General features: G+C 40.6%; 1 protein-coding gene across 33 annotated transcripts in view; it reads left to right on the plus strand.

Annotated features, from left to right (window-relative positions):
- Positions 1 to 4,550: 4,550 nt before the first annotated feature.
- Positions 4,551 to 25,225, plus strand: part of BCLAF3 (BCLAF1 and THRAP3 family member 3) — a 66,459-nt gene continuing 45,784 nt past the window's right edge. For 2 of the 33 annotated variants that reach the window (XR_010940014.1, XM_067723581.1), the window contains exons 1-4: positions 6,698 to 7,242; positions 7,324 to 7,370; positions 18,757 to 18,865; positions 22,823 to 22,897. Coding sequence is in view for 27 of the 33 variants with exons in the window: in XM_067723581.1 (XP_067579682.1) it covers positions 22,857 to 22,897 (41 nt within the window). In the remaining 6 variants the exon portion in view is untranslated. The other 31 variants (XM_067723550.1, XM_067723551.1, XM_067723549.1 and 28 more) reach the window with 31 other exon arrangements.

Genomic DNA, 25,225 nt, shown 5'->3' on the forward strand with positions numbered 1-25,225 from the left:
GCTAGTTAGTTGTCTCTGCTATGCCATGACTGGCTGAGACCAGAGCCGTCCAATGGAAATATAGTGGGATCCACATTTGTCATTTTCAATTTTCAAGTAGAGGGCCTGGGAAGAGAGGAGCAATAAATATTTTGACTGTATTATTATGAAATCTACCACAGGGTCCATTATGTTCTCTTTCCCTACCAGTCTAAGGGAGAGTGAAAATTGGTGTGAACATTTAAGAAGAAGTTGTGGAGTACCTAACAAATATGGAGTTAAACAAAGCAAATTTATCAGGCAGATGAAAGGTTTGAGAGCTCAGTGACTTTTGAACTGGTGTCTGGGTTGTGCCGGGACACAAAACCAGACCTGCTTATGGTAGAAAAGATATGTGAACTGAATCCATCAAGGATCTGGGCAAGAGCTTCCGGGGGAACACTAAAGATTTAAATAAGGTGAGTAATGAACTTTTAAACAATTAATCTTATTTTGCAGTAAGATTAAGTTTTAAACCTAACCTCACCATTCCTTTTTTGCCTTGCATCAATGTAGGTAGTTCACATCGATCAAAAAAAGTTTTTTTCAAAATAATTGCTGACTTGTGACACCTTGTTTTAAAACCACAAATATTGTATTGCTTTCAGAACCGGGGCCAAGCTGCTTCACATATTGCATTACAAAAGAGTTCATCAGAAATAATTTATGGAACCAGAGGGCTGGTAGCAGCTACCAAATCTTGCTTAGGAATTTGTCCTCCATCTCAGTAGGAAAACAGACATAAAGGCAGTGACTAGAATGAGCAAAAAGGAATCTGCAGCATAAGCCTGTCTAAAAACATTTTCTTCCAAATAATATAAATCATTTCTGTCTGTGCTCCACTGTTGACAAAGCCCTTTAAAAAGTAAAGGTAAGGAAAGGACAGTGACCACAAAAAAGTGCCTGTATCATGGGATGGAAGAAAAAGAGGAGGGATCAGGGCCAGCTAAGCATTATACATCAAATTTCACTGACAGTATTAAGCAACATAGCCAAAGTCAGATACTTAAGGAAAGAGAAAATTCACCTGGTCTGTCAGTCCTGACTTATAAACACTAATGTAGATGCTGAAGCCATGACCAACACAATACAAACCATCTAGACAAAAACTATGAGAAAAATCTGGGCCAACAGCATTGTCAAGGGATGAGAAAGCTATTCGTCCTACTTCTTCCTAATTATCTTATTCTCACATCAGCGTTTAAAAAAGAAGGCTATACAGAAGGATGGCTGGAGATACATATCAGGGCAGCTGGCAGGTTTCCCCAGAAAACAGTGTCCCTCCAAAAAATGACAATAGGCACTTGATCTAAGTCTGTATCAAAGCATGATATTCATTCTCTCTCTCTCTTGCTCTTTTAATATGACTTTTTTTTCTGGTTTAAGAATTAGTAGTTTAAAAACTACTCAATTTTATCAAGTCTCTATGTCCATCTTCTGGTTTACAGGAAATACAAGCCATAGAGAAGTGGTTCTCAAACTTGAGCATGCTTCAGAATCTCCTGGAGGGCTTGTTGAAACTATGCTGGGCCCCACCCCCAGAATTTTTGATTCAGCTTTAAAGCAGAAGCTTTAAGATCCAATGTATGGTCCCACTGTTGCTCCTTTTCTTCTGGTATGACACCAGTAATGTCTCAGATAGCATCAATTTCTTCACCCTGGGTCCCAGACAGAAGAACCAAAGCTGACCCATGATGGACTTGAAATATAAGTGAAAAATAAGCATTCGTTGCTATAAGCCACTGAGATTTGGGGTTTGTTATCATAGCGTAATTTATTCTTACTAATATAGGGCCCTTGTATTAAGCATACTTGGCATTCTAGAGCAGGTTTGGCTTTGCATGAAAATCAAAGAAAAAATAAATGGAAAGGCAGATAATATTTCATTTCTCTTAGGCTTGTTCTGCCTCTGTATGTGTGTGTGCTATTCATATACATAATCAAGAGCTATGAAACCTTATGCAAACTACTTAACCTCTCTGTCCACAGAAGCAGCATGTAGGGCGAGGGCCATCTCCTTGTGCTTATTATTAACCAGTAATAAGTCTGAACAAAAATCACCTTGTTCAAAGATGAATCAAGAGAATGTATTGATATATATATATATATATATATTTTGTATACTTCATTATATATGTGTGTGTATGTATGTGTATATATATATATATATATATATATATATATATATATATATATATATATATTTGAGAAATATAAAACCTAATCGTGGAAGAGAAAGAAGAGCATACTTATGAAAATGAATGACTACGGAATCCAAAAGAGGAATTTTATGACCGGTTTACCATCCTTTTGCAAGAAGGTAGGCTTTCTATAAAACCAGAACAGAAATTCATAAGGAAATGAAACGGTGAGATGGAAAGTCAATAGGATGAGTTGAAAGAGAAGGATGGGGTGGGGGGGAGAGAAGGAAATGACGGAAGGAAACAAAATTATCAATAATAGAAATTGAGTAAAAACAGAGGCAGAAATAATGCTTTTGGAAATCTTATCGGTAACATTGAAAGCAGATTGGAGGTCTACCAGAATGCTGAAAAACGGTAAACAGATGAAAACGATAAAACAGATGTTTACCACAAATAATTGCTCTTCCTAAAAGAGAGACCAGAACAAATGGAGCAAAAACAATTCTTGAAAGTAGAATGGAAGAAAACCTTCCTGAACTGAAGCAGATTAAAAGGTCCCACACCTTTTAACCAGACAGAAGGGATAATATGTGCAATGGAGTATTCATCTTAAACAGCAAACATTTCAGTATAGCCAGGGCATTGAGCGCAAAGAGGAGAGAAGTTAGAGAGGTAAGTATGAACCAGATAATCAAAGGCCTCATATACTATGCTGGGGAATTTCTCTCTGCAAAACAGGAAGCAAAAATCATGTATGAAGAGAGGGAAATGATCACTGGTATGGGGCTTAAAGAGAGTGGTAAGGGTTAGTAACAGCAATTACTGGAAATGAGAGTGGTCACATAAAAGGATTCCTAAGAGGCACCAAGGCTGTCCACTGCGGTGAGTCTCCATAAATTTGTAGTGGTGTCATTCTATTATAGTTGTGTGGCTTTTTCCTCCCAAGTAGTGCTTGGAAACATAGACGTGGGTATGGAAAATGCAGATAACTGGAATGTTTCAAGGTGGTGGTTTGATGTTGGGACGTATCAAAGGGCAATTCAAGGGGCTCTGCCTACAAGAGTGGTTGAAGTCAAAGGCCATGGGCTTCAGTCAGGTAGAAGGTTCAGGGGATGTGAGAGCTCTGTGGTTTTTGAAGAACAAGTATATTGGGACTAAGGGAGAGATAGGACTACGAGGATGAGGATTGAGTCCAAATAAATGGGGTTGGTAAACTTAAGGTTTTAGCCGTGAAGCAGTATAAAGTGATGGATGTCTAGATTTTATAGAATGGGTACCTGGGAATGTGTGGATTAAGTAGAGGTAAAGTCATTTGGACCGAGGAAGTTAAGGAAACATGGCTTAGTCATGGGTGTTGGTTTCATCAGGATGATGGCAGTAATTCAGATGGAGAGGAAAACTAATGCAGTCAGTAGACGACAGTGACAAGGGAGGGTAGAAGGTCCACCAGATGGGGTGGACCCTGAAAGAGAAATCTTGCAAGGGGTAAAAAGAACATCAAAGTGTCAAGTGAGAAAGCTCCAAGAGTGAGGATATGCTACCTTTGGGGTGATGGATGGAGTGTGGGAGGAGAGAAATCAAAAGAGCAGGTAAGGGCTTCCCTGGTGGCGCAGTGGTTGAAAGTCCGCCTGCCAATGCAGGGGACGCGGGTTCGTGCCCCGGTCCGGGAAGATCCCACATGCCGCGGAGCGGCTGGGCCCGTGAGCCATGGCCACTGAGCCTGCACGTCCGGAGCCTGTGCTCCACAGCAGGAGAGGCCACAGCAGTGAGAGGCCCGCGTACCAAAAAAAAAAAAAAAAAAGAGCAGGTAAAAATGAGTATTTTGAATTGCACGGTGGAGGGATGTTGGTACCATTAACCTATTTGGGAGGTACAGAGGGGAGGTTTTGTTTTCTGGGTACAAGCTTGATTTGAGGCCATGGGGAATAGTTAGAGATTGAGTAGGCAGGAGAGAGGCCACAGCCTTGCTGGTTCAGATAGGCTGGCTCTGGAAGGGCTTTGAGGGACAAGCCAGGGGCTGGAAGGCTGTGGCTTATCTGCTCCGCTCATCTGCACAACGCTGGAAGGCCCACGGCACCAAGCTCCTGCCTCTGACTGAGGGGTGAACTCCGATCTCTGACCCTTAACCCCGAGGATCCATGGACCAGTACGCCCAGTGTGTTCTTTCCTTCCCGGCGGGCGGGCGGCAGATGGCGCATGCGCCCTGGACAGAGAAGCAGAGGTGGGAACGGCCGGCAGAGGGCGCAGGCGCTCTTGGCCGGAGCCTCCCGGGCGGGGCAACCCTCGCTGGGAAAGAGTTGAGAGCAGAGGTCGGTGGGAAAGCGGGCTCCGCGCTGGGCAGCGGGCAGTGGGCGTGGCTAGGACGGGGGCGGGGCGAGGCGGTTCCGGAAGGAAGTGGTTCCGGGTCCCGCGGCCCAGCTGCGGGAGCTGTGGTGCGGCTCCTGTGTGAGGCGGCGGCCGTGTGAGGGGCGAGGCCTGAGGGTTCGGCGGCGGCGGCGGCGGCGGCGGCGGCGGCTGCGGGAACTTCTCGGTCGGGTGAGCGGCCCTGGGGGGCGGGCGGCGCGAGGAGGTCCCGGCCTGCGGGGAGGGCGTGTCCGTCGCATGGGAGGGGCGGTTCTTGGGTGGCGGGTGGGGCGGCGGGGAGGATGCGGAGGCCCAGCTCGGGATCTCGGGGGACTGCTCCCCTGCTCCTGCCTCTGGCCACTGGACCGGTGCCTTATTTTAGACGTGGCGACCCGGGCACCTGCTGCCGAGGCTCCCGATCCTCGCCCATTGTCCGCAGGCTTCTGTCCCCGGCGATTTGGAGTGTCTGTCATGGAGCCGGGGGGAGGGCGGGGCGGTGTCCAGGGACGGTGCCCTTTTCCCAGAGGCGGCTCTGGACGCATCGCCTGCGGGACCCGAGCCGAGGAGCCCCCGCTTTGTCCTTCTCCGGAGGTTCTCCTGCCGCGCAGCGGCATCTTCTCCGGTAACGTCCAGAATGAGTAGTGAAGGCTGCTCTTTATCCTGCATTGTAAAGTAAAACTTGTCTTTTTAGAAACGTATACTGAAAATTGGCGCATCTCCTGTGCTTCTTTAGGGTGTATTAGGAAACTGGGCCGGCCACTGTCAGGATTGTCCTGTCGGTAGGTCGGGAGGGAAAGAAACGTGAGAGAAACTTATCCTCCCAAATATTTTCCTGCCGAGGTGCTTTTCGAGCTGCCTCTTAGGTGACTGCTTTTCTTTTCTGGAATAAAGTAAAAACTACAGGTAGAAATCAAGAAAGTCTCTCATACTTCTGGCCAGGCAACCTTTTTAACGTTTTTCTGTATGCGAACTGGTACGAATGAAAGACTGGAATTTGAAAAGAAAAGGTTTTGATGTGGATTCATGGTGAGTGCTTTATTTTTCAATGGTGTTTTAATGATAACGGTATAGAATGCTTTATTTTTTCATGTGGTATTTTTTAAAATGGCTGCTAAAATGTTCATTTGAAAGCCCTGCCCTTGCACACCCTCCCCAGAAGCCTTTAAAATGTCTGATTAGAAACATTTAGTCATATTTATATACAAAATTTCTAAAATATGCAAAACCACGGTGAAGAAGGTGCACTCTTTAACCATTCAAGTATCCATTGTGAATATAGGTACACTGAGGATGCCCCTCCAGTCTTTTTCCATGCAGAGACGAATGCATGAATTTTTCTAAAGTGGATTCTTTTTGGTAACTGTTTTTCTTTTCCTGGCTACGTAGCATGCCATTATTTGGCTGCGGTAATTTATTTAGTCGGTTTTTTTATTCTCAGTTTTTCACTACTTAAACACATTGTTGGTGAATTGTAAAACCTGCACGTCCGTGATTACTTCCTTAGTGTACATTCCTAGATGATAGAATTGTTGGGTTTTTTAATGTGAATTTCCCTCTGGAAAGGATGTGCTATTTTGCACTCCCACCAACAATCTGTGAGTGTCCTTTTCCCCACCCTAGCAAAAGGCAACATTTAAAGGATTTCTATAAGAACACTTTGGGGCCACTTATATTCTTCTCCAACCAAGTACAGGTATCCTTCTCTGGCTATCACCTCTTTTTTTTTTCCTTCTTATTTGTTGATGGCAATTTGGTTTCTCATCTTCTATTTCACCTTTACCAGTTTAGTAAAGAAGGGTTATCTAAGTGGGGCAAAGGCATTATAAAGTGAACAGATTTGAAGTCAGGGCTTCCTTGAATTCCAGTATATCTGATTACCTTGAACATGTCACTTACCTTTTCTAAGGGACTATTTCCTCAACTCTGAATTAGAGATTATAGTGCCTTTGCCTTACCTTTCTTACAGGGTGATTTTAAGGGTCAAATGAGACATTTATGGAGAGTATATTTAAACATACTTCGTCTCATTGCTAATTATTGCCATCTTGTAAAAATTTCAGAGCACATAAGCATCTTGATTTTTTAATGTAAATTTCTGAATTCAGAAAGCTGTTCTGGGCTTCCCTGGTGGCGCAGTGGTTGAGAGTCCGCCTGCCGATGCAGGGGACACGGGTTCATGCCCCGGTCCGGGAAGATCCCACGTGCCGCGGAGCGGCTGGGCCCATGAGCCATGGCCGCTGAGCCTGCGCGTCCGGAGCCTGTGCTCCGCAACGGGAGAGGCCACAACAGTGAGAGGCCCGCGTACCACACACACAAAAAAAGCTGTTCTGTGATACCCTTTGCCCCCACTCACCCCTTAAATTTGAAGTATTATAATGCTGCCCTAGATTATATTGAAAATGATATCAGAGTTATGAAATTAGGTGAATGAATGAATCCACACATGTTGAAGGAGAAAATATTTAAAGGCACTATATATAAAGCTGAGGGGGACAGATAAAAAGCTAAATAAAACACAATCCTTGGGATCATGATAAATAAAACATAGTCTTTGTGCCCTACAGGCTACAGAATATCCAGGCAGCTAGGGAGCATAAAAGCTGCTTTCCAAATTTAGATGGCAATTTTAGATGTGTTGCAGGATGTCAACTATTCTCAAGTGTGCTAAAGTCCAATTCTGCTGACCGAGCATCTACGCAAATGACCAGGCAGTCTCTTCAGAGTCATCTTTATGAAGGTAGGAGTTGCAAGGTGGGGAAGTGTTAGTATTGGAGTCTGAGAACCTGGATGCTGATTTTACGTCTTTCTCTTGGGGCAGGTTGGTTAACTTTTATGAGGATTGGTCTCTTCACCTGTGAAATGGAGGTAATTCCAGCTTCCTCAAAGGCTTCTGAGGATTAAAGGCTTGAGATAGTGTTTGCAAAACACTTAGTGAACTAGGAAGTACTGATACTCATGTGATCCTTCTTAGCTAGTGAAGACTGAGCTTCTCTAGTGAAGAAACTAGGACTCTTCCAACTTTGTGTGGCTTGCCTCTAGCAGTCACTGGCACTCAGCAATGTTTGCCAAATTAACATAAAATGTGACCGCTGATAAAAATTCAGTCTGGACCTTTGAAGAAGGTAATATGTAAATGTGGAATATTGGGAGAGGTTGACTACATTATTTGGAGTTGATATTAGGAATCAAAGGAAACATTGAACTAATTGGACCTAGACTCATTCCTACTATGACTGTCATTCTACATTATGTCCCCAATGCCATGCACATAGTCTCTCCTTAACAACATTAAACCTGCTCAAGTTGCTCCCATTTCAAAACCTCTTCCCTAGACCCCTGTCACCCAGCTGCAACCCAGTTTCTCTCCTCCCATGCCAGACAAACTTGTTAGAAGGCGTTGGTATTAATTGGCTTTCTCAGTTTCCTTACCTTCCACTTAGTCCTCGAGCCATGTATTAACACTTTTCATTTCTTTTATTGGGTCTCTATGCAGCTGTTGCCATAAAAGTCTTCTATTTTTTTTTTTTTTTTTTTTGCGGTATGCGGGCCTCTCACTGCTGTGGCTTCTCCCGTTGTGGAGCACAGGCTCCGGACGCGCAGGCTCAGCGGCCATGGCTCAGGGGCTCAGCCGCTCCGCGGCATGTGGGATCTTCCCGGACCGGGGCACGAACCCATGTCCCCTGCATCGGCAGGCGGACTCTCAACCACTGCGCCACCAGGGAAGCCCAAAAGTCTCCTTTCTTGAAACATCCTTCTATGCTCTGGGGTTCCCTCCTTCCTCAGAGGATGTTCTTTCTCAGTCTTCTTGGCTGGTTCATCTCCTTGAAAGGTTGATGTTTCTGTAGGCTTGATCCTTCTAGTGATATACCAGCTCTGGAATAATTTATAGAGCATTGAGGCAATCTGATGTTTGAAGGTTTGGTAGAATTCCCCTGTGAAACGATCTGGGCCTGATGCTTTTTTATGGGATATTTCCTTAATAACTTTCTCTGTTTCTTTTATGGAAGTTGGTCCGTTTAAGCTTTTTAATGCAGTCAGTTTTAGTAATCTCTATTTTTCTAACAAATTATCCCTTACATCTGGGCTTTTAAATTTATTGGATATAATCTCTTACGATTCAAAATTTTTCTTCTATTTCAGTGGTTATTTCCCCTTTGCTCTTTCTTATTTTGTGTACTTGTGCTTTCTCTCTTTTTTCCTAGGCAAGTTATATAAGTTATTTAGTGGTTTATCCATTTTAATTTTTCCAAAAACTACAGAATTTTGAATTATTACTTAGATCTAGTTTTCTATTCTCTTCCTCTACTTTTGTTTTTATTGTTTCCTTCCTTGTGCTTTGTTATTTTTTAGTTTCTTTTTTTTTAACCTTGGAAATAAATTTATTTACTTTTATTCTTTCATTTTTATTGATAAATATGTTTAGTGCAATGAATTTTCCTTTGATCACTGCTTTAAATGCATCCCATAGAATCTGATATGTAGTGCTTTTATTGTCATTATTTCTTTAAAAATTTACCTTAGAGTACCCAGGAGTTGTTTAATAAGAGGTTTTAAAATTTCTAGGTGGAATTTCTCTTTTTTGTTTTTATTAGTAGATTCTAGTTTTATTGCATTATGATCAGAGAGTATTGCTTGTAATAGTTCTATTATGTGGAGGTTACTGATGTTTTCTTTGTGACCTAATATATGATTATTTTTGGTGATGTGGTGTGGGCACTTCAGAAGAGTATTCTCTAGTACCAGAGTGTAGAGTTTGATAAATATCCTTAAGATTTACCCTGTTGATTATGCTGTTTAGATCTTCTATCTCATTTTTGGCTTACCTAATCTGTCTAATATACCACTAAAAGTGGTATATGAAAGTCTCCTATTATTAGTGTTTCTATCTGTGTCTCCTTGCATCTGTTGTAGTTTTTGCTTCATAAAGGTGGTTGCACTGTTATATTCATGTAAATATGTGTATTTTTATTTGTTCTCTCTTCATCGAGGATTGTGGCTTTTAGCATTAAAAAGTGTCTTTCTTTGGCATGATGAATGCTTTGGGGCTTGAACTGTGCTTTTGCCTGATTCTAGGTTTGCCACCCCTGCTCTCTGTTTCCATTTGCCTTGTATAATTTGGCCATCCTTTTATTTTTAACTTTTCACAATCACTTTGTTTTAGATATGTTTTTTATACAACTCCTTGTTTTGTGAGCCAAATTGTACCTGTTTATTTTAGTAGATGAGTTAATAAGCCCACCACATTTATTGTTAGGACTGATATATTTGGTCTATCGTAATATTTTATAATCATGTGTATTTTGTTATATTTGCTATTTCTTTTTGCTATGAGGTGTAGTTTTTGCTCTTTTATTTTAAAAAGAGGAAGGTTTTTATTTTTGTTCTAATGGTTAACCTTTGTACTTACACCTTTTAAAATGCCCTTACTCCCCTGTTTATTTAGCCTGTTCTGTGTGTGAGAGAAATACATTTCATCCATGAAATCAAAGTAGACTAATGGTAGGCAACAGTGGGGTTCTGTATCCACTTCCAGCTCCTCACTACTGAGGAACTGTGACAGCATCCAGCCACTGTGGCTGGGAGAATAAGTCATGCCCTGCTCTCCTGAGGTCTGGCTTCCTCTGAACTGCTGATCGCCCTCTTGTTCTGTGGGCTCTAACTTGGTCCCGTACTGTGCTGCCAGTGTGGCGTCTTTGTTGTAAGGGCTTTCCTGGGCAATTCTTTGCATTTGTAAATGCTGAACTCACATTTAGTATGGGATCTCTGTCAGTTGATTTTTCTTTTTTTTGGTAACAGCTTTACTGAGATATAATTAACATACCACACAATTTACCCATTTAAAAGTCTACAATTCAGTGTTTTTTCAGTATATTCACAGAGTTGTGTAACCATCATCACAGTCTAGTTTTAGAACATATTCATCCCACCAAAAAGAAACCCTGTGCCCACTCCCCCCAATGCCCCCCTCCCCCCACCGCACCTAGGCAACCACCAATCTACTTTCTGTCTCTATGGATTTGCCTATTCTGGACGTTTCATATAAAGCAATCATACAATATGTGGTCTTTTGCAACTAGCTTCTTTCCCTTAGCCTAATGATTTCAAGGTTCATCCCTGTTTGACTGTGTGTCAGTACTTCATTCCTTTTTATGGCCAGATAATATTCCATTGTACAGGGATACTACATTTTGTTTATTCATTCATCTCTCAATGAACATTTGAGTTGTTTCTACATTTTGGCTCTTGTGAATAATGCTGTTATGAGCATTTGTGTACAAGTTTTTATGCAGACATATATTTTTATTTCTTTTGGGTATATACCTAGGATTTGAATTGCTGGGTCATATGGTAACTCTATGTTTAATTTTTTAAGGAACTGCCAGACTGTTTTCCAAAGTGGCTGCATCATTTCTTTTGAGTTTATTTTCCCCTGGGCACCTTGTAATTTATTCTTCACTTCTGAGAAAATTTAGTCTTTTTCTCCCATTCTTTCCCCTTAGTTTGATTATTTTTTTTTCTGTCATATCACTATGTTTTTTTGGTATGTTTCTGTTCTTAGTTTTTAAATTTCTGATTCAAGGTGCGTTTTTTAAAATATATATTCCTAAATGCTTTTGGATATATTTAATTCTGTTTAGAGTATACAGTTAGAGTTTTCTTCTGCTTCATGTTTTTTTGGGGGGAGGAATTTTCCTCAGTTGAGAAATTCTCTTTTTCCACTTTCTTGTAAACACATGGGGATCATCAGACTAAAATTTTTGCAAATCTAATGAGTATGAAATGGTATCTCTTCGTTTTAATTTTATCTTCCTAGTAGGTAGTGTTGAATATCTTTTTGTATGTTTATTGGACAGTTATGTTTCCTCTTTGTTGAAAACTCTAAGGATAGAGTTGCCATTTATTGAGGTGGAACAGACCTTGGGAGGAGCAGATTTCGGAGGAAGGTCAGGAGTTTGCTCTTGGACATGTTTACAGCATCCAATAGGCTTTTGGATGTGGAAGAGTGCAACACAGAGGATAGGTGAGGGCTGGAGATGTCAATTAGGGGGTTGTTAGTATATAGAGAGTATTTAAAGCCATGAGACTGAAGGAAAGTGCAGACTGGGAAGAGAGTGTAGACAATGAGACTCAAAGACTGAAGTCACTATTTAGAGGAAGACTGTGTTCACTATTTAGGGGTCAGGCTGCTGAGGGGGGAGGTGAGGAAAAACCAGCAAAGGAGACAGAAAGCATTGTTAGGGGTAGGAGGAAAACCAGGAAAGTGTAGTATTCTGGAATCCAAGTGAAGAAAATGTTTCTGGGAGGAAGGTGTGATTGACCATCAAGTGCTGCTGGTAGATCCAGGAGAAGGAGGGAAAATAGCCATTGGATTTAGTAACATGGATTTCGTTAGTGATCTTGACTGGAGCAGTTTGGTGGAGTGGAAAGCTAGATTGGTGAGGGGCCAAGTAGAATGGGGGGAGAAGAATGGGAGAGAATGACTGTGGTAAACAGTCAGCCCTTTGAGGAATTTGGTTGTAAATGGAGAGAGAGGTAGTAGGGTGATGGGAGGGACCTAATGGAGAGGGGGAAGTGATGTCATGGAGGAGGAGAATTGCTTTCAGCTGGGTGAGCGTATGTGTCCAGTGCAGTCCTGGTTGGGGTGGCCTTTTTTGACACCAGCATCCCCTTCAGCATCCTCCTGGGAGTGGATGCCCCTGCTGTCCATTCATCTTTCCATGTCCAAGGGCACACAAATTCACTCACTGCCCCTACACAGTTCACTCCAAAGGAGCAGTATAAATGAATTTCTCTTTTGTAATTGGCATCTCCTTCGCCCCAGTCACAAACGCTGCTGGTGTTTCTGCCTTTTCTTTTCTTTTTTCTCGCCCTCTCTGTCTTAAAGCATCCTTTGATTAACTTTGCTAGTCACAAGTAAGTTAGTTTAAATCAGGGATCAGCAATCTTTTTTGTAAAGGACCAGATAGTAAATATTTTAGACTTTGTGGGCCACATACAGTCTCTGTTGCATATTCTTCTTTTTAAACAACACTTAAAAAATGTAAAAACCGGGCTTCCCTGGTGGCGCAGTGGTTGAGAGTCCGCCTGCCGATGCAGGGGACACGGGTTCGTGCCCCGGTCTGGGAGGATCCCACATGCCTCGGAGCGGCTGGGCCCGTGAGCCATGGCCGCTGAGCCTGCACGTCTGGAGCCTGTGCTCCGCAATGGGAGAGGCCACAACAGTGAGAGGCCCACATACCGCAAAAAAAAAAAAAAAAAGAAAGAAAGAAAAAAAAATGTAAAAACCATCTTAGCTCAGACTCTAGGATTTTTTTTTTTTTTTTTTTTTACGGTGTGCGGGCCTCCCACTGTTGTGGCCTCTCCCGTTGCGGAGCACAGTCTCCAGATGCGCAGGCTCAGCGTCCATGGCGCATGGGCCAAGCCGCTCCGCGGCATGTGGGATCTTCCCGGACCGGGGCACGAACCCATGTCCCCTGCATCGGCAGGCGGACTCTCAACCACTGCGCCACCAGGGAAGCCCAGACTCTAGGATTTAAATTAACTCTCCTGTCTTATGCATTAAGCCCCTGAGCTACTACTGTTCATTACTAGCTGATGCACCCAAAAAAGCAAATGCAAATAAAGTTAACTTTAAAACAAAAGCTTTATTGAGATATATTTTACAGGTTTAAAATGTACAATTCAGTGATTTTTGGTATGTTTGCAGAGTTGTGCAACCATCTCCATAATATCTGCTCTAATCTTACAGCACTTACATCACCCCAAAGGTAACGTTTTTACAGCTTTGAGGTGTAATTTATATGCAAAAAAATGCACCCATTTTTGAGTGAATAGTTTGAATTTTTTTTTCTTGTTAGTCATCCATTTTATGCACATCAGTGTATACATGTCAATCCCAATCTCCCAATTCATCCCACCACAACCCCCACCCTCTACCGCTTTCCACTCTTGGTGTCCATTCGTTTTTTTCTCTACTTCGGTGTCTCAATTTCTGCTCTGCAAACCGGTTCATCTATACCATTTTCTAGATTCCACATATATGTGTTAATATACGATATTTGTTTTTCTCTTTCTGACTTCACTCTGTATGACAGTCTCTAGATGGATCCACATCTCTACAAATGAACCAATTTCGTTCCTTTTTATGGCTGAGTAATAGTCCATTGTATATATGTACCACAACTTCTTTATCCATTCGTCTGTGGATGGGCATTTAGGTTGTTGCCATGACCTGGCTATTATAAATACTGCTGCAATGAACATTGGGGTGCATGTGTCTTTTTGAATTATGGTTTTCTCTGGGTATATGCCCAGTAGTGGGATTGCTGGGTCATATAGTAATTCTGTTTCTACTTCTTTAAGGAACCTCCGTACTGTTCTCCATAGTGGCTGTATCAATTTACATTCCCACCAACAGTGCAAGAGGGTTCCCTTTTCTCCACACCCTCTCCAGCATTTGTTGTTTGTAGATTTTCTGATGATGCCCATTCTAACTGGTGTGAGGTGATACCTCATTGTAGTTTTGATTTGCATTTCTCTAGTAATTAGTGATGTTGAGCAGCTTTTCATGTGCTTCTTGGCCGTCTGTATGTCTTCTTTGGAGAAATGTCTATTTAGGTCTTCTGTCCATTTTTGGATTGGGTTGTTTGTTTTTTTAATATTGAGCTGTGTGAGCTGTTTATATATTTTGGAGATTAATCCTTTGTCCGTTGATTCATTTGCAAGGAGACAACCCATTCTGAGGGTTGTCTATTCGTCTTGTTTATGGTTTCCTTTGCTGTGCAAAAGCTTTGAAGTTTCATTAGGTCCCATTTGTTTATTTTTGTTTTTATTTCCATTACTCTAGGAGGTGGATCAAAACAGATCTTGCTGTGATTTATGTCAAAGAGCGTTCTTCCTATGTTTTCCTCTAAGAGTTTTATAGTGTGCGGTCTTACATTTAGGTCTCTAATCCATTTTGAGTTTATTTTTGTGTATGGTGTTAGGGAGTGTTCTAATTTCATTCTTTTACATGTAGCTGTCCAGTTTTCCCAGCACCAATTATTGAAGAGACTGTCTTTTCTCCATTGTATATCCTTGCCTCCTTTGTCATAGATTAGTTGACCACAGGTGTGTGTGTTTATCTCTGGGCTTTCTATCCTGTTCCATTGATCTCTGTTTCTGTGCCAGTACCATATTGTGTTGATTACTGTAGCTTTGTAGTATAGTCTGAAGTCAGGGAGTCTGATTCCTCCAGCTCCGTTTTTTTCCCTCAAGACTGCTTTGGCTATTCGGGATCTTTTGTGTCTCCATACAAATTTTAAGATTTTTTGTTCTAGTTCTTTAAAAAAATGCCACTGGTAATTTGATGGGGATTACATTGAATCTGTAAATGGCTTTGGGTAGTATAGTCATTTTCACAATATTGATTCTTCCAATCCAAGAACATGGTATATCTCTCCATCTGTTGGTATCATCTTTAATTTTTTTCATCGGTGTCTTATAGTTTTCTGCCTACAGGTCTTTTGTCTCCCTAGGTAGGTTTTTTCCTAGGTATTTTATTCTTTTTGTTGCAGCGGTAAATGGGAGTGTTTCCTTAATTTCTCTTTCAGATTTTTCATCATTAGTGTATAGGAATGCAAGAGATTGCTGTGCATTAATTTTGTATCCTGCTACTGTACCAAATTCATTGATTAGCTCTAGTAGTTTTCTGGTAGCATCTTTAGGATTCTCTATGTATAGTAACATGTCATCTGCAAACAGTGACAGTTTTACTTCTTCTTTTCCAATTTGTATTCCTTTTATTTCTCTTTCTTCTCTGATTGACATGGCTAGGACTTCCAAAACTATGTTGAATAATAGTGGTGAGAGTGGACATCCTTGTCTTGTTCCTGATCTTCGTGGAAATGCTTTCAGTTTTTCACCATTGAGAATTATGTTTGCTGTGGGTTTGGCGTATGTGGCCTTTATTATGTTGAAGTAGGTTCCCTCTATGCCCACTTGCTGGAGAGTTTTTATCATAAATGGTGTTGAATTTTGTCAAAAGCTTTTTCTGCATCTATTGAGATGATCATATGGTTTTTCTCCTTCAATTTGTTAATATGGTGTATCACATTGATTTGCGTATATTGAAGAATCCTTGCATCCCTGGGATAAATCCCACTTGATCATGGTGTATGATCCTTTTAATGTGTTGTTGGATCCTGTTTGCTAGTATTTTGTTGAGGATTTTCGCATCTATATTCATCAGTGATATTGGTGTGTAATTTTCTTTTTTTGTAGTATCTTTGTCTGGTTTTGGTATCAGGGTGATGGTGGCCTCATAGAATGAGTTTGGGAGTGTTCCTTCCTCTGAAATTTTTTGGAAGAGTTTGAGAAGGATGGGTGTTAGCTCTTCTCTAAATGTTTGATAGAATTCACCTGTGAAACCATCTGGTCCTGGATTTTTGTTTGTTGGAAGATTTTTAATCACAGTTTCAATTTCATTACTTGTGATTGGTCTGTTCATGTTTTCTCTTTCTTCCTGGTTCAGTCTTGGAAGGTTATACCTTTCTAAGAATTTGTCCATTTCTTCCAGGTTGTCCATTCTATTGGCATAGAGTTGCTTGTAGTAGTCTCTTAGGATGCTTTGTATTTCTGCGGTGTCTGCTGTAACTTCTCCGTTTTTGTTTCTAATTTTATTGATTTGAGTCCTCTCCCTCTTTTTCTTGATGAGTCAGGCTAATGGTTTATCAATTTTGTTTATCTTTTCAAAGAACCAGCTTTTAGTTTTATTTATCTTTGCTATTGTTTTGTTTCTATTTCATTTTTTTCTGCTCTGATCGTTATGATTTCTTTCCTTCTGCTAACTTTGGGTTTTGTTTGTTCTTCTTTCTCTAGTTCCTTTAGGTGTAAGTTTAGATTGTTTATTTGAGATTTTTCTTGTTTCTTAAGGTAGGCTTGTATAGCTATAAACTTCCCTCTTAGAACTGCTTTTGCTGCCTCCCATAGGTTTTGGATCGTCGTGTTTTCATTGTCTTTTGTTTCTAGGTATTTTTTGATTTCCTCTTTGATTTCTTCAGTGATCTCTTGGTTATTTAGTAATAAATAGCCTCCATGTGTTTAGCCTCCATGTGTTTTGTGTTTTTTACGTTTTTTTCCCTGAAGTTGTTTTCTAATCTCATAGTGCTGAGGTCAGAAAAGATGCTTGATGTGATTTCAATTTTCTTAAATTTACTGAGGCTTGGTTTGTGACCCAAGATGTGATCTATTCTGGAGAATGTTCTGTGCGCACTTGAGAAGAAAGTGTAATTTGCTGTTTTTGGTTGGAATGTCCTATAAATATCAATTAAATCTATCTGGTCTATTGTGTCATTTAAAGCTTGTGTTTCCTTATTGATTTTCTGTTTGGATGATCTGTCCATTGGTGTAAGTGAGGTGTTAAAGTCCCCCACTATTATGGTGTTACTTTCAATGTCCTCTGTTACAATTCTTAGCAGTTGCCTTATGTATTGAGGCGCTCCTATGTTGGGTGCATATATATTTATAATTGTTATATCTTCTTGGATTGATCCCTTCATCATTACGTAGTGTCCTTCTTTGTCTCTTGTAACATTCTTTATTTTAAAGTCTATTTCATCTGATAGGAGTACTGCTACTCCAGCTTTCTTCTGATTTCCATTTGCATGGAATATCTTTTTCCATCCCCTCACTTTCAGTCTGTATGTGTCCCTAGGTCTGAAGTGGGTCTCTTGTAGACAGCATATATATGGGTCTTGTTTTTGCATCCATTCCGCAAGCCTGTGTCTTTTGGTTGGAGCGTTTAATCCATTCACGTTTAAGGTAGTTATCAATATGTATGTTCCTATGACCATTTTCTTAATTGTTTTGGGTTTGTTTTTGTAAGTGTTTTTCTTTTCTTGTGTTTCCTTAGAGAAGTTCCTTTAGCATTTGTTGTAGAACTGGTTTGGTGGTGCTGAATTCTCTTAGGTTTTGCTTGTCTGTAAAGCTTTTGATTTCTCCATCGAATCTGAATGAGTTCCTTGCCAGGTAGAGTAATCTTGGTTGTAGGTTCTTCCCTTTCATCACTTTATGTATATCATGCCACTCCCTTCTGGCTTGTAGAGTTTCTGCTGAGAAATCAGCTGTTAACCTTATGGGAGTTCCCTTGTATGTTATTTGTCGTTTTTCCCTTGCTGCTTTCAATAATTTTTCTTTGTCTTTGACTTTTGTCAGTTTGATTACTATGTGTCTTGGCGTGTTTCTCCTTGGGTTTATCCTGTATGGGACTCTCTGCGCTTCCTGGACTTGGGTGGCTATTTCCTTTCCCATGTTAGGGATTTTTCCGACTGTAATCTCTTCAGATATTTTCTTGGGTCCTTTCTCTCTCTCTTCTCCTTCTGGGACCCCTAAAATGTGAATGTTGTTGTGTTTAATGTTGTCCCATAGGTGTCTTAGGCTGTCTTCATTTCTTTTCGTTCTTTTTTCTTTATTCTGTTCTGCAGCAGTGAATTCCACCATTCTGTCTTCCAGGTCACTTATCCATTCTTCTGCCTCAGTTATTCTGCTATTGATTCCTTCTAGTGTAGTTTTCATTTCAGTTATTGTATTGTTCATCTCTGTTTGTTCTTTAATTCTTCTAGATCTTTGTTAAACATTTCTCACGTCTTCTCGATCTTTGCCTCCATTCCTTTTCCGAGGTCCTGGATCATCTTCACTATCATTATTCTGAATTCTTTTTCTGGAAGGTTGCCTATCTCCACTTCGTTTAGTTGTTTTTCTGGGGTTTTATCTTGTTCCTTCATCTGGTACATAGCCCTCTGCCTTTTCATCTCGTCTACCTTTCTGTGAATGTGTTGTGTTTTTTTTTTCCCTTTGCGGTACGCGGGCCTCTCACCGCTGTGGCCTCTCCTGTTGCAGAGCACAGGCTCCGGATGCGCCGGCCCAGCAGCCATGGCTCCCAGGCCCAGCCGTTCCGCGGCATGTCAGATCTTCCCAGACCAGGGCACGAACCCGTGTCCCCTGCATCAGCAGGCGGACTCTCAACCACTGCGCCACCAGGGAGGCCCCGAATGTGGTTTTTGTTCTACAGGTTGCAGGATTGTAATTCTTCTCGCTTCTGCTGTCTTCCCTCTGGTTGATGAGGCTATCTACTAGTTTGAATTTTAATAAAGATAATTTTAATATTAGCAGAGGAAAATATTCTAAGTAATACTTTTTTTCTCACATAACCAGTAAATCTCACTTGTAAACATTTTCTCCCAAGTGACCTACACCTTTCTCTTTAAATCAGTAGTTTTATAGTCCTGGGGCCAGCAGAATCCGCATCACCTGGGAACTTGCTAGAAGTGGGGCCACCCCAGAAGAGAACCCAGCATTGTGTGTTGTAACCAGCCTTTCAGGTAATTCTGCCGTGCACTAAAGTTGGAGAACCACCACTCTAAGGTCTATCCCTGAGTGGAACTGCTGGGTCATAGGATATGAGCGTGTTCAAGTTTAACGGGTACTGCCAACCCCTTCCAAAGTGGTTATACATGTGTATACTCACCTGCTTAGCAGTATACGAGAGTCCCCATCTTGTTCCCATCTTTCCACAGCCTCACCAATACTCTGGAATATGCAACTTCAGGGCTTTTTGGTTTGTTTGTTTTTTGTCATTCTGACAGGTGTGGCATGGTTATGATCTGAATTGGTATTTCCTCAATTACTACTGAGGTTGAACGTCTCAGATGTCCATAGGTCATTTGAGTTTTCTGTTCTGTAATGTGCTGTTTGGTGTCTTTTGCCTGTTGAAATAAATACAATTATGTAAACAAATAATCACAATGTACTGAAATAATTGCAGAATAAACTCAGAATTCCCAAGAAGAAAGAAACTCAGGGGGAAAGAAAGAAAGTTAAAGAAAGAATTTCAGGGGAGATTATGGTCAAACAGTCCTGAAAGCATAGGGATTTGTCAGGCAGAGTGAGGGAAAGCCATCTATGTGATATGAACAGAACAGCCTGATCAGGGAAAAGCAAGTAGTTTGCTGTGGTGGACGAATAGGATATATGGAGGAAAAGACATATGTAAGGCTAGGAGAAAGGTAGGGAGTGACTAGACGCATGTATTTTAAATTTGTTTAATCTTTTACTGATTGTTGGGCATTTGGGTTATAACTAGTTTGGATGGATTTTTTTCTTTCCTATTATAAATGAAGCTTATATAAACATCTTAGTATATATAGCTGCTTTTTTCTTTTAAATTATTACCTTAGAATAATACATTTAAACTGAAATTATTAGTTTAAAGGAAAGTAGGCATGATTAGTTTCATAATTTCTTACATATTTCAAGGTTACCTATCATTAGGGAAATGCAAATCAAAACTGTGGTGAGGAACCACTTCACCCCCACTAGGATAGCTATAATTGAAGAGACAGACAATAACAAATGTTATTGGGGATGTGGAAAAATTGGAACCTTCATACATTGCTGATGGGAATGTAAAATGATGTAGCTGCTTTGGAAAAGTTTGGCAGTCTCCCAAGAAGTTAAACGTAGAGTTATTGTATGACCCAGCATTTCTACTCCTAGGTTTATACCCAAGAGAGACGAAAAACTGTGTCTACACAAAAACTTGTACACAAATGTTCATAGCAGCATTATTCATAATAACCAAAAAAATAGAAACAACCCAAATGTCCATTGAGAGATCAATGAGTCTCAAAATGTGGTGTACCCATACAATGGAGTATTATTCAGCCGTAAAAAGGATGAACTAGTGATACATGGTAAAACCCTTGAAAACATTATGCTAAGGGAAAGAAGCCAGTCACAAAGGATCACATATTTGTATGATTCCGTTTATATGAAAGGTACAGAGTAGGTAAATACATAGGAACCGAAAGTAGATTAGTGGTTCTCAGAGGCTAATCTAAGGAGGAGAGGAATGGGGAGTGACTGCTAATGGGGTTTCTTTTAGTGGGGATGAAAATATTCCAAAATTAGATTGTGGTGATGGTTATGCATCCCTGTGAATATACTAAAAACATTGAGCTGTACACTTAAATAGGTGAGTTGTACGGTAATGTGAATTATATTTCAGTAAGTGTTCTTCAAAAAATAAAATGGATAAAAAAATTACCCTCTGGGAAAGATATACTTTTTCATCATCACCAACAGTATTTGGTGTCTCTCGCACAACCTTTGGGTTTATTATATTTGTTCAATTTAATAGGTATATGCCCAAAGCTTCTTTAATTAAATTATAAGTTCCCTCAGTAGAATGTAAGCTCCAGGAGGGCAGGAATTTTTGCCTGTTTCTCTTCACTGCTGTCTCCCCAGAACAGTGCCAGGCAAATAATAGGTACTCAGTAGCATTTGTTAAATGAATACTTTTTTTTTTAACATTTTTATTGGAGTATAATTGCTTTACAATGGTGTGTTAGTTTCTGCTTTATAATGAAGTGAATCAGTTATACATATACATATATCCCCATATCTCTTCCCTCTTGCGTCTCCCTCCCTCCCACCCTCCCTATCCCACCCTTCTAGCTGGTCACAAAGCACCAAGCTGATCTCCCTGTGCTATGCAGATGCTTCCCACTAGCTATCTATTTTACATTTGGTAGTGCATATATGTCCATGTGTCCTCCCCGTGTCCTCAAGTCCATTTTCTAGTAGGTCTGTGTCTTTATTCCTGTCTTGCCCCTAGGTTCTTCATTACCTTTTTTTTTTTTTTTTTTGATTTCATATATATGTGTTAGCATACGGTATTTGTTTTTCTCTTTCTGACTTACTTCACTCTGTAGGACAGACTCTAGGTCCATCCACCTCACTACAAATAACTCAATTTCGTTCCTTTTTATTGCTGAGTAATATTCCATTGTATATATGTGCCACATCTTCTTTATCCATTCATCTGTCGATGGACACTTAGGTTGCTTCCATGTCCTGGCTATTGTAAATAGAGCTGCAATGAACATTTTTTTATTTTTAGTTACTAAGAAAACACTTTCCCCTTTACTGTCTTAATTTCATAGTACATCTGAACTAATTGTTCTTCCTAGCCTCACATTCTTTTTGGAAAGAAGCAGTGTGTAACTAAATGAATTGAATTGAATGTACTTCTGGTGAGTGATCTAGTTCAAGTCCTTTGATCTTATATGCTATTACTTCCTTCTGAAATTTATTATAATAGTAGTTTTCAAATGTTTGACTATGAGGACTCCCTTTTCAAACCAATGCCCACATAGTTATAGTTGTACTTTTTGTATCAGTCAGTGGAAAAACTACATAGTGACAAGAAGCCATTTATATTTTAACAGTGGCCATAGTATCTTCAGAAATTTGCAAAATAGAGGTTCTAATATATGAGACATATACTTATTCATTCTATAGTCTGTGTATGGTGGCTGTATGTATTATTCATGGGCCCATGGCAGTAATTTTGAAAGCCATCAGGGGTTTGGAGACAGTAAGTTGGGCACTATGTAATTATAGTATCAAAACCGAGGAAGACTACTGAAATGTAAATAATAGTATGAAAGTTTATACCCAAATCATATTTTTTTAATTCAGCTCCTAAACCTATCAGTTTCTTTTAAAGACTGAAAAATATTTTAAAAATCAAGTTTATATGTCTTTTAAAATTTACTTATTTGACATTATTTGTTTTAGCAAAAAATCAGAAGCAAACTAAATGTCTAATCATGCTTAATTAAGTTTTGGTATGTTTATCTGATAGAAGTTAGGTGGCAATTGAGTATGATTATTAGGCATTGTAATTCTTATTATCTGACAGTTTTAAAAGTAGGATATATCATCAAGTATTCCTAAAGATGTTGACTGTGATTATATGAACGTAACTGCGATTATATGTACATAACCAACAGCGGAAGTTGGGAAGGGGTAGTAGTGGTTGTGCTCAGATAGAGGAATTCTGGGGAAGTTTTTCCTCTTTTTGAAACACTTATTTATCAGTTGCTGTGTGCCAGGCAATATTCTAAGCTCTTTTCATGCCTTAACTCAGGGATCATGAAACTACAACGCATTTGGAGCCCTTTGGGGCCTGTTTTTTGTGGCCCAAATGGTTTTTATATTTTTTAAGCATTTTTTTAAAAAGAAGAAGATAATGTGATAGAGACCTTATATGGCCTGCAAAACCAAAAATAGTTTTACTCTCTGGCCCTTTACAGAAGAAGCTTGCTGACCCTTGATCTAATTCATTTTATCCTTACAAGATTCCAATAAGGTGGGTCCTATGAGGAAACTGAGGCACAGAGGGCTTAAATTACTTTTTGTCAGTGGCGTTCACTGTTTTTAGAGCGGGTTGCAGGCCATTTCTACAAACTTGCTAATATTGTGTTTCTTTGCAGTGTAAAAAGTGGATAGTGGCTCACATGTCAAAGGATGGCACGGTCACGCTCTAGATCCCCCAGGTGGAGGCACAGGTGAGCAGTCCTTAGTTTAGCAGCGTAAGCATGGGTTTGGGATGTGCTTCGACTTTCAAATTCACCAGTATTGTTAAGAACCTATTTTAATAAGCTCGTGGACTTGGTTATTCACAGTAGCTGCTTTATAGTGATCGACCTTATATTTCTAGATTCTAGGACCTGACAGCTTTCTTTAATTATGGCTGGCAGCTAGAATTAATCCATAATAAAAGAAATGCAATGGCCACAGAAAGGAAGACTGAGAAACACCTTTGAGAGTGTTATATATTTTGCATCAGTAAGTGGTTTAGAACTCTTCAGTGTATATTCAGTTTAATTATTTTCATAATCAATATGTTTGAAGAAATTGGGAGTTTCCTATGTCTTCTTCTTCATGGCAGAGTAATAGAATTTTGAACAACTCAATTATAAATCAACTCTCCTCTTTGCTTGTTGGTAGTATCAATAGTATATATAATTAGATTGGAACAATTTAACCAGTTTTTACTGTATACCTGCTATAGGCAGGTTCTGGGGCTACAAAGGCAAATTTGTGTACAGGGCCTCAGCAAGCACGCAGCCTGACTGGGCAGATTGACACCATAGGCAACTATGATACTGTAGGAAAAGTGTTGTGCTACTACTGACTGGGACAAGGTATTCTGGATCCACAGGGAGGGAATAGTTCTGCTTTTGTGGAGGGGAAGGAGGGATACCAAGAAAGTCTTCAAAGGAGAGATGAGATTTAAGGATGGGTAGAATTTTTTTTTCTTTTTTTTGGCCTCATCGTGTAGCTTGTGCACTCTTAGTTCCCCGACCAGGAACTGAACCTGGGCCCTTGGCAGTGAGAGTGTGGAGTCCTAACCACTGGACTGCCAGGGAATTCTCAATGATGGGTAGAATTTTTAAATGCAGAAAGAGAGAAGAAAAGTATTCCAGTTAAGGGGATGACAAGAGCAAAGGTGCAGAGCTGTGAAAGTGACTAGTACATTTTAGAACTTTAAAGAGGACCACAATTACATACGCAAAAGACAGATCAAGATTTTTCATGTTAATACGGCTTGGTCATGATGCTTGTTCATTATGATTCTCCAATGACTAATCAATCATTTCTTCAACAGTTTTCATTTTGTAGTTCACAAGACCAAATGGTAATGGGGAGGAACTTCAGAAAGAAAAGGGAATGCAAAGAAGCAAATGGCTTGAACATGGAGGGCCTCACAGAGGTCATTCTGTTTCACCCTTTTGTGGTAGGCTCTGGTGAAGGGGCGCAAAAGACCCTGCCAAGCTTAGTGCCTGATTTCTGGATGCCTTCTCAGGACTCTTTGTCACCAACTGTAAAGGGTCTGATATCTTACCCGACTTGCAAGCTAGCACATTAGTGTGTCACAAGGCACTTTTGGATCAGAGACAAAGGCCTTTATTACTCATATGCAGCAGGCGACTTGAGCTTCATGTTCCTGTGCTCCCCTTACCTCTAGTCCCCTGAGGGTGGGCGATGCTGACATAGCTGAGGAACCCGAGCCCCATTAGGGACAGCAAGCAACCCTGCCCAGCCTTTGCCTTGGAGGAGACATTATCTTGTTATCCTGGACAGCAAGCACATTGGCCCTCTGCCCCTTAGGGAAGCCCTATCCCCATCTTCCCAGGCAGTTTGCCTTGGAACAAAAGCTCAGGAGGCATGCAGAGCACAAGACATCCAAGGAGAATTGTCTCCCAACAGACTCTTTGGGTCTCTTTTGTCCCTTTAGGAGAACTAAAAATAATAGCCACCATTCCAGCAATCTCCTTCAGAAGAAAGGGGCTCTGTACAATAGAACCCTGAGATGAAATATAATATCAAAGCAGTATTCCATGTGAGGTAAGGATTAAAGTAAGAGATTGAGTTTTTCATCAGTCTGGAAGACCTCAGCCTCTGGCTGCCAGCTTTTCTCCTTAGCAGTGGAAGAGATGAAGTCTTCCAGGAAGTCCTCGGAGGCTCCAGTTGCTTCTTCCTGTGAAGAGGTGCAGCCAGCTGGATGACGGAGTTTCTACTTCAGCTAAATAATGCACTTGCCAGTACCTCTAGCTTGGTGACTCTAAAGGGAGATATTGGCAAGTCCAGTGTATAAATCCCAGTATGTACGTGAGGAAGATAAATCAGCCTCGTTTCTCGTAGGAAGGACCCAGACATGTCACCAAAAGGAAAGGCTTTTGCTCCTGGTTACTCCAACTCCGTGGCAGCTGCTGCAGAGGGGGCGATAACAAAAGCTGCAAGGGTAGCTGCCTCGTTGGTTAGAAGACATTAAACCCTCAGGGAGGAAATTGGAAGATTGGACAGGTCAGATGGGAGGAAAGGTCCCCAGG

The sequence above is a fragment of the Pseudorca crassidens genome, chromosome X, assembly GCF_039906515.1.
Source record: "Pseudorca crassidens isolate mPseCra1 chromosome X, mPseCra1.hap1, whole genome shotgun sequence".
Lineage (NCBI taxonomy): Eukaryota > Metazoa > Chordata > Mammalia > Artiodactyla > Delphinidae > Pseudorca > Pseudorca crassidens.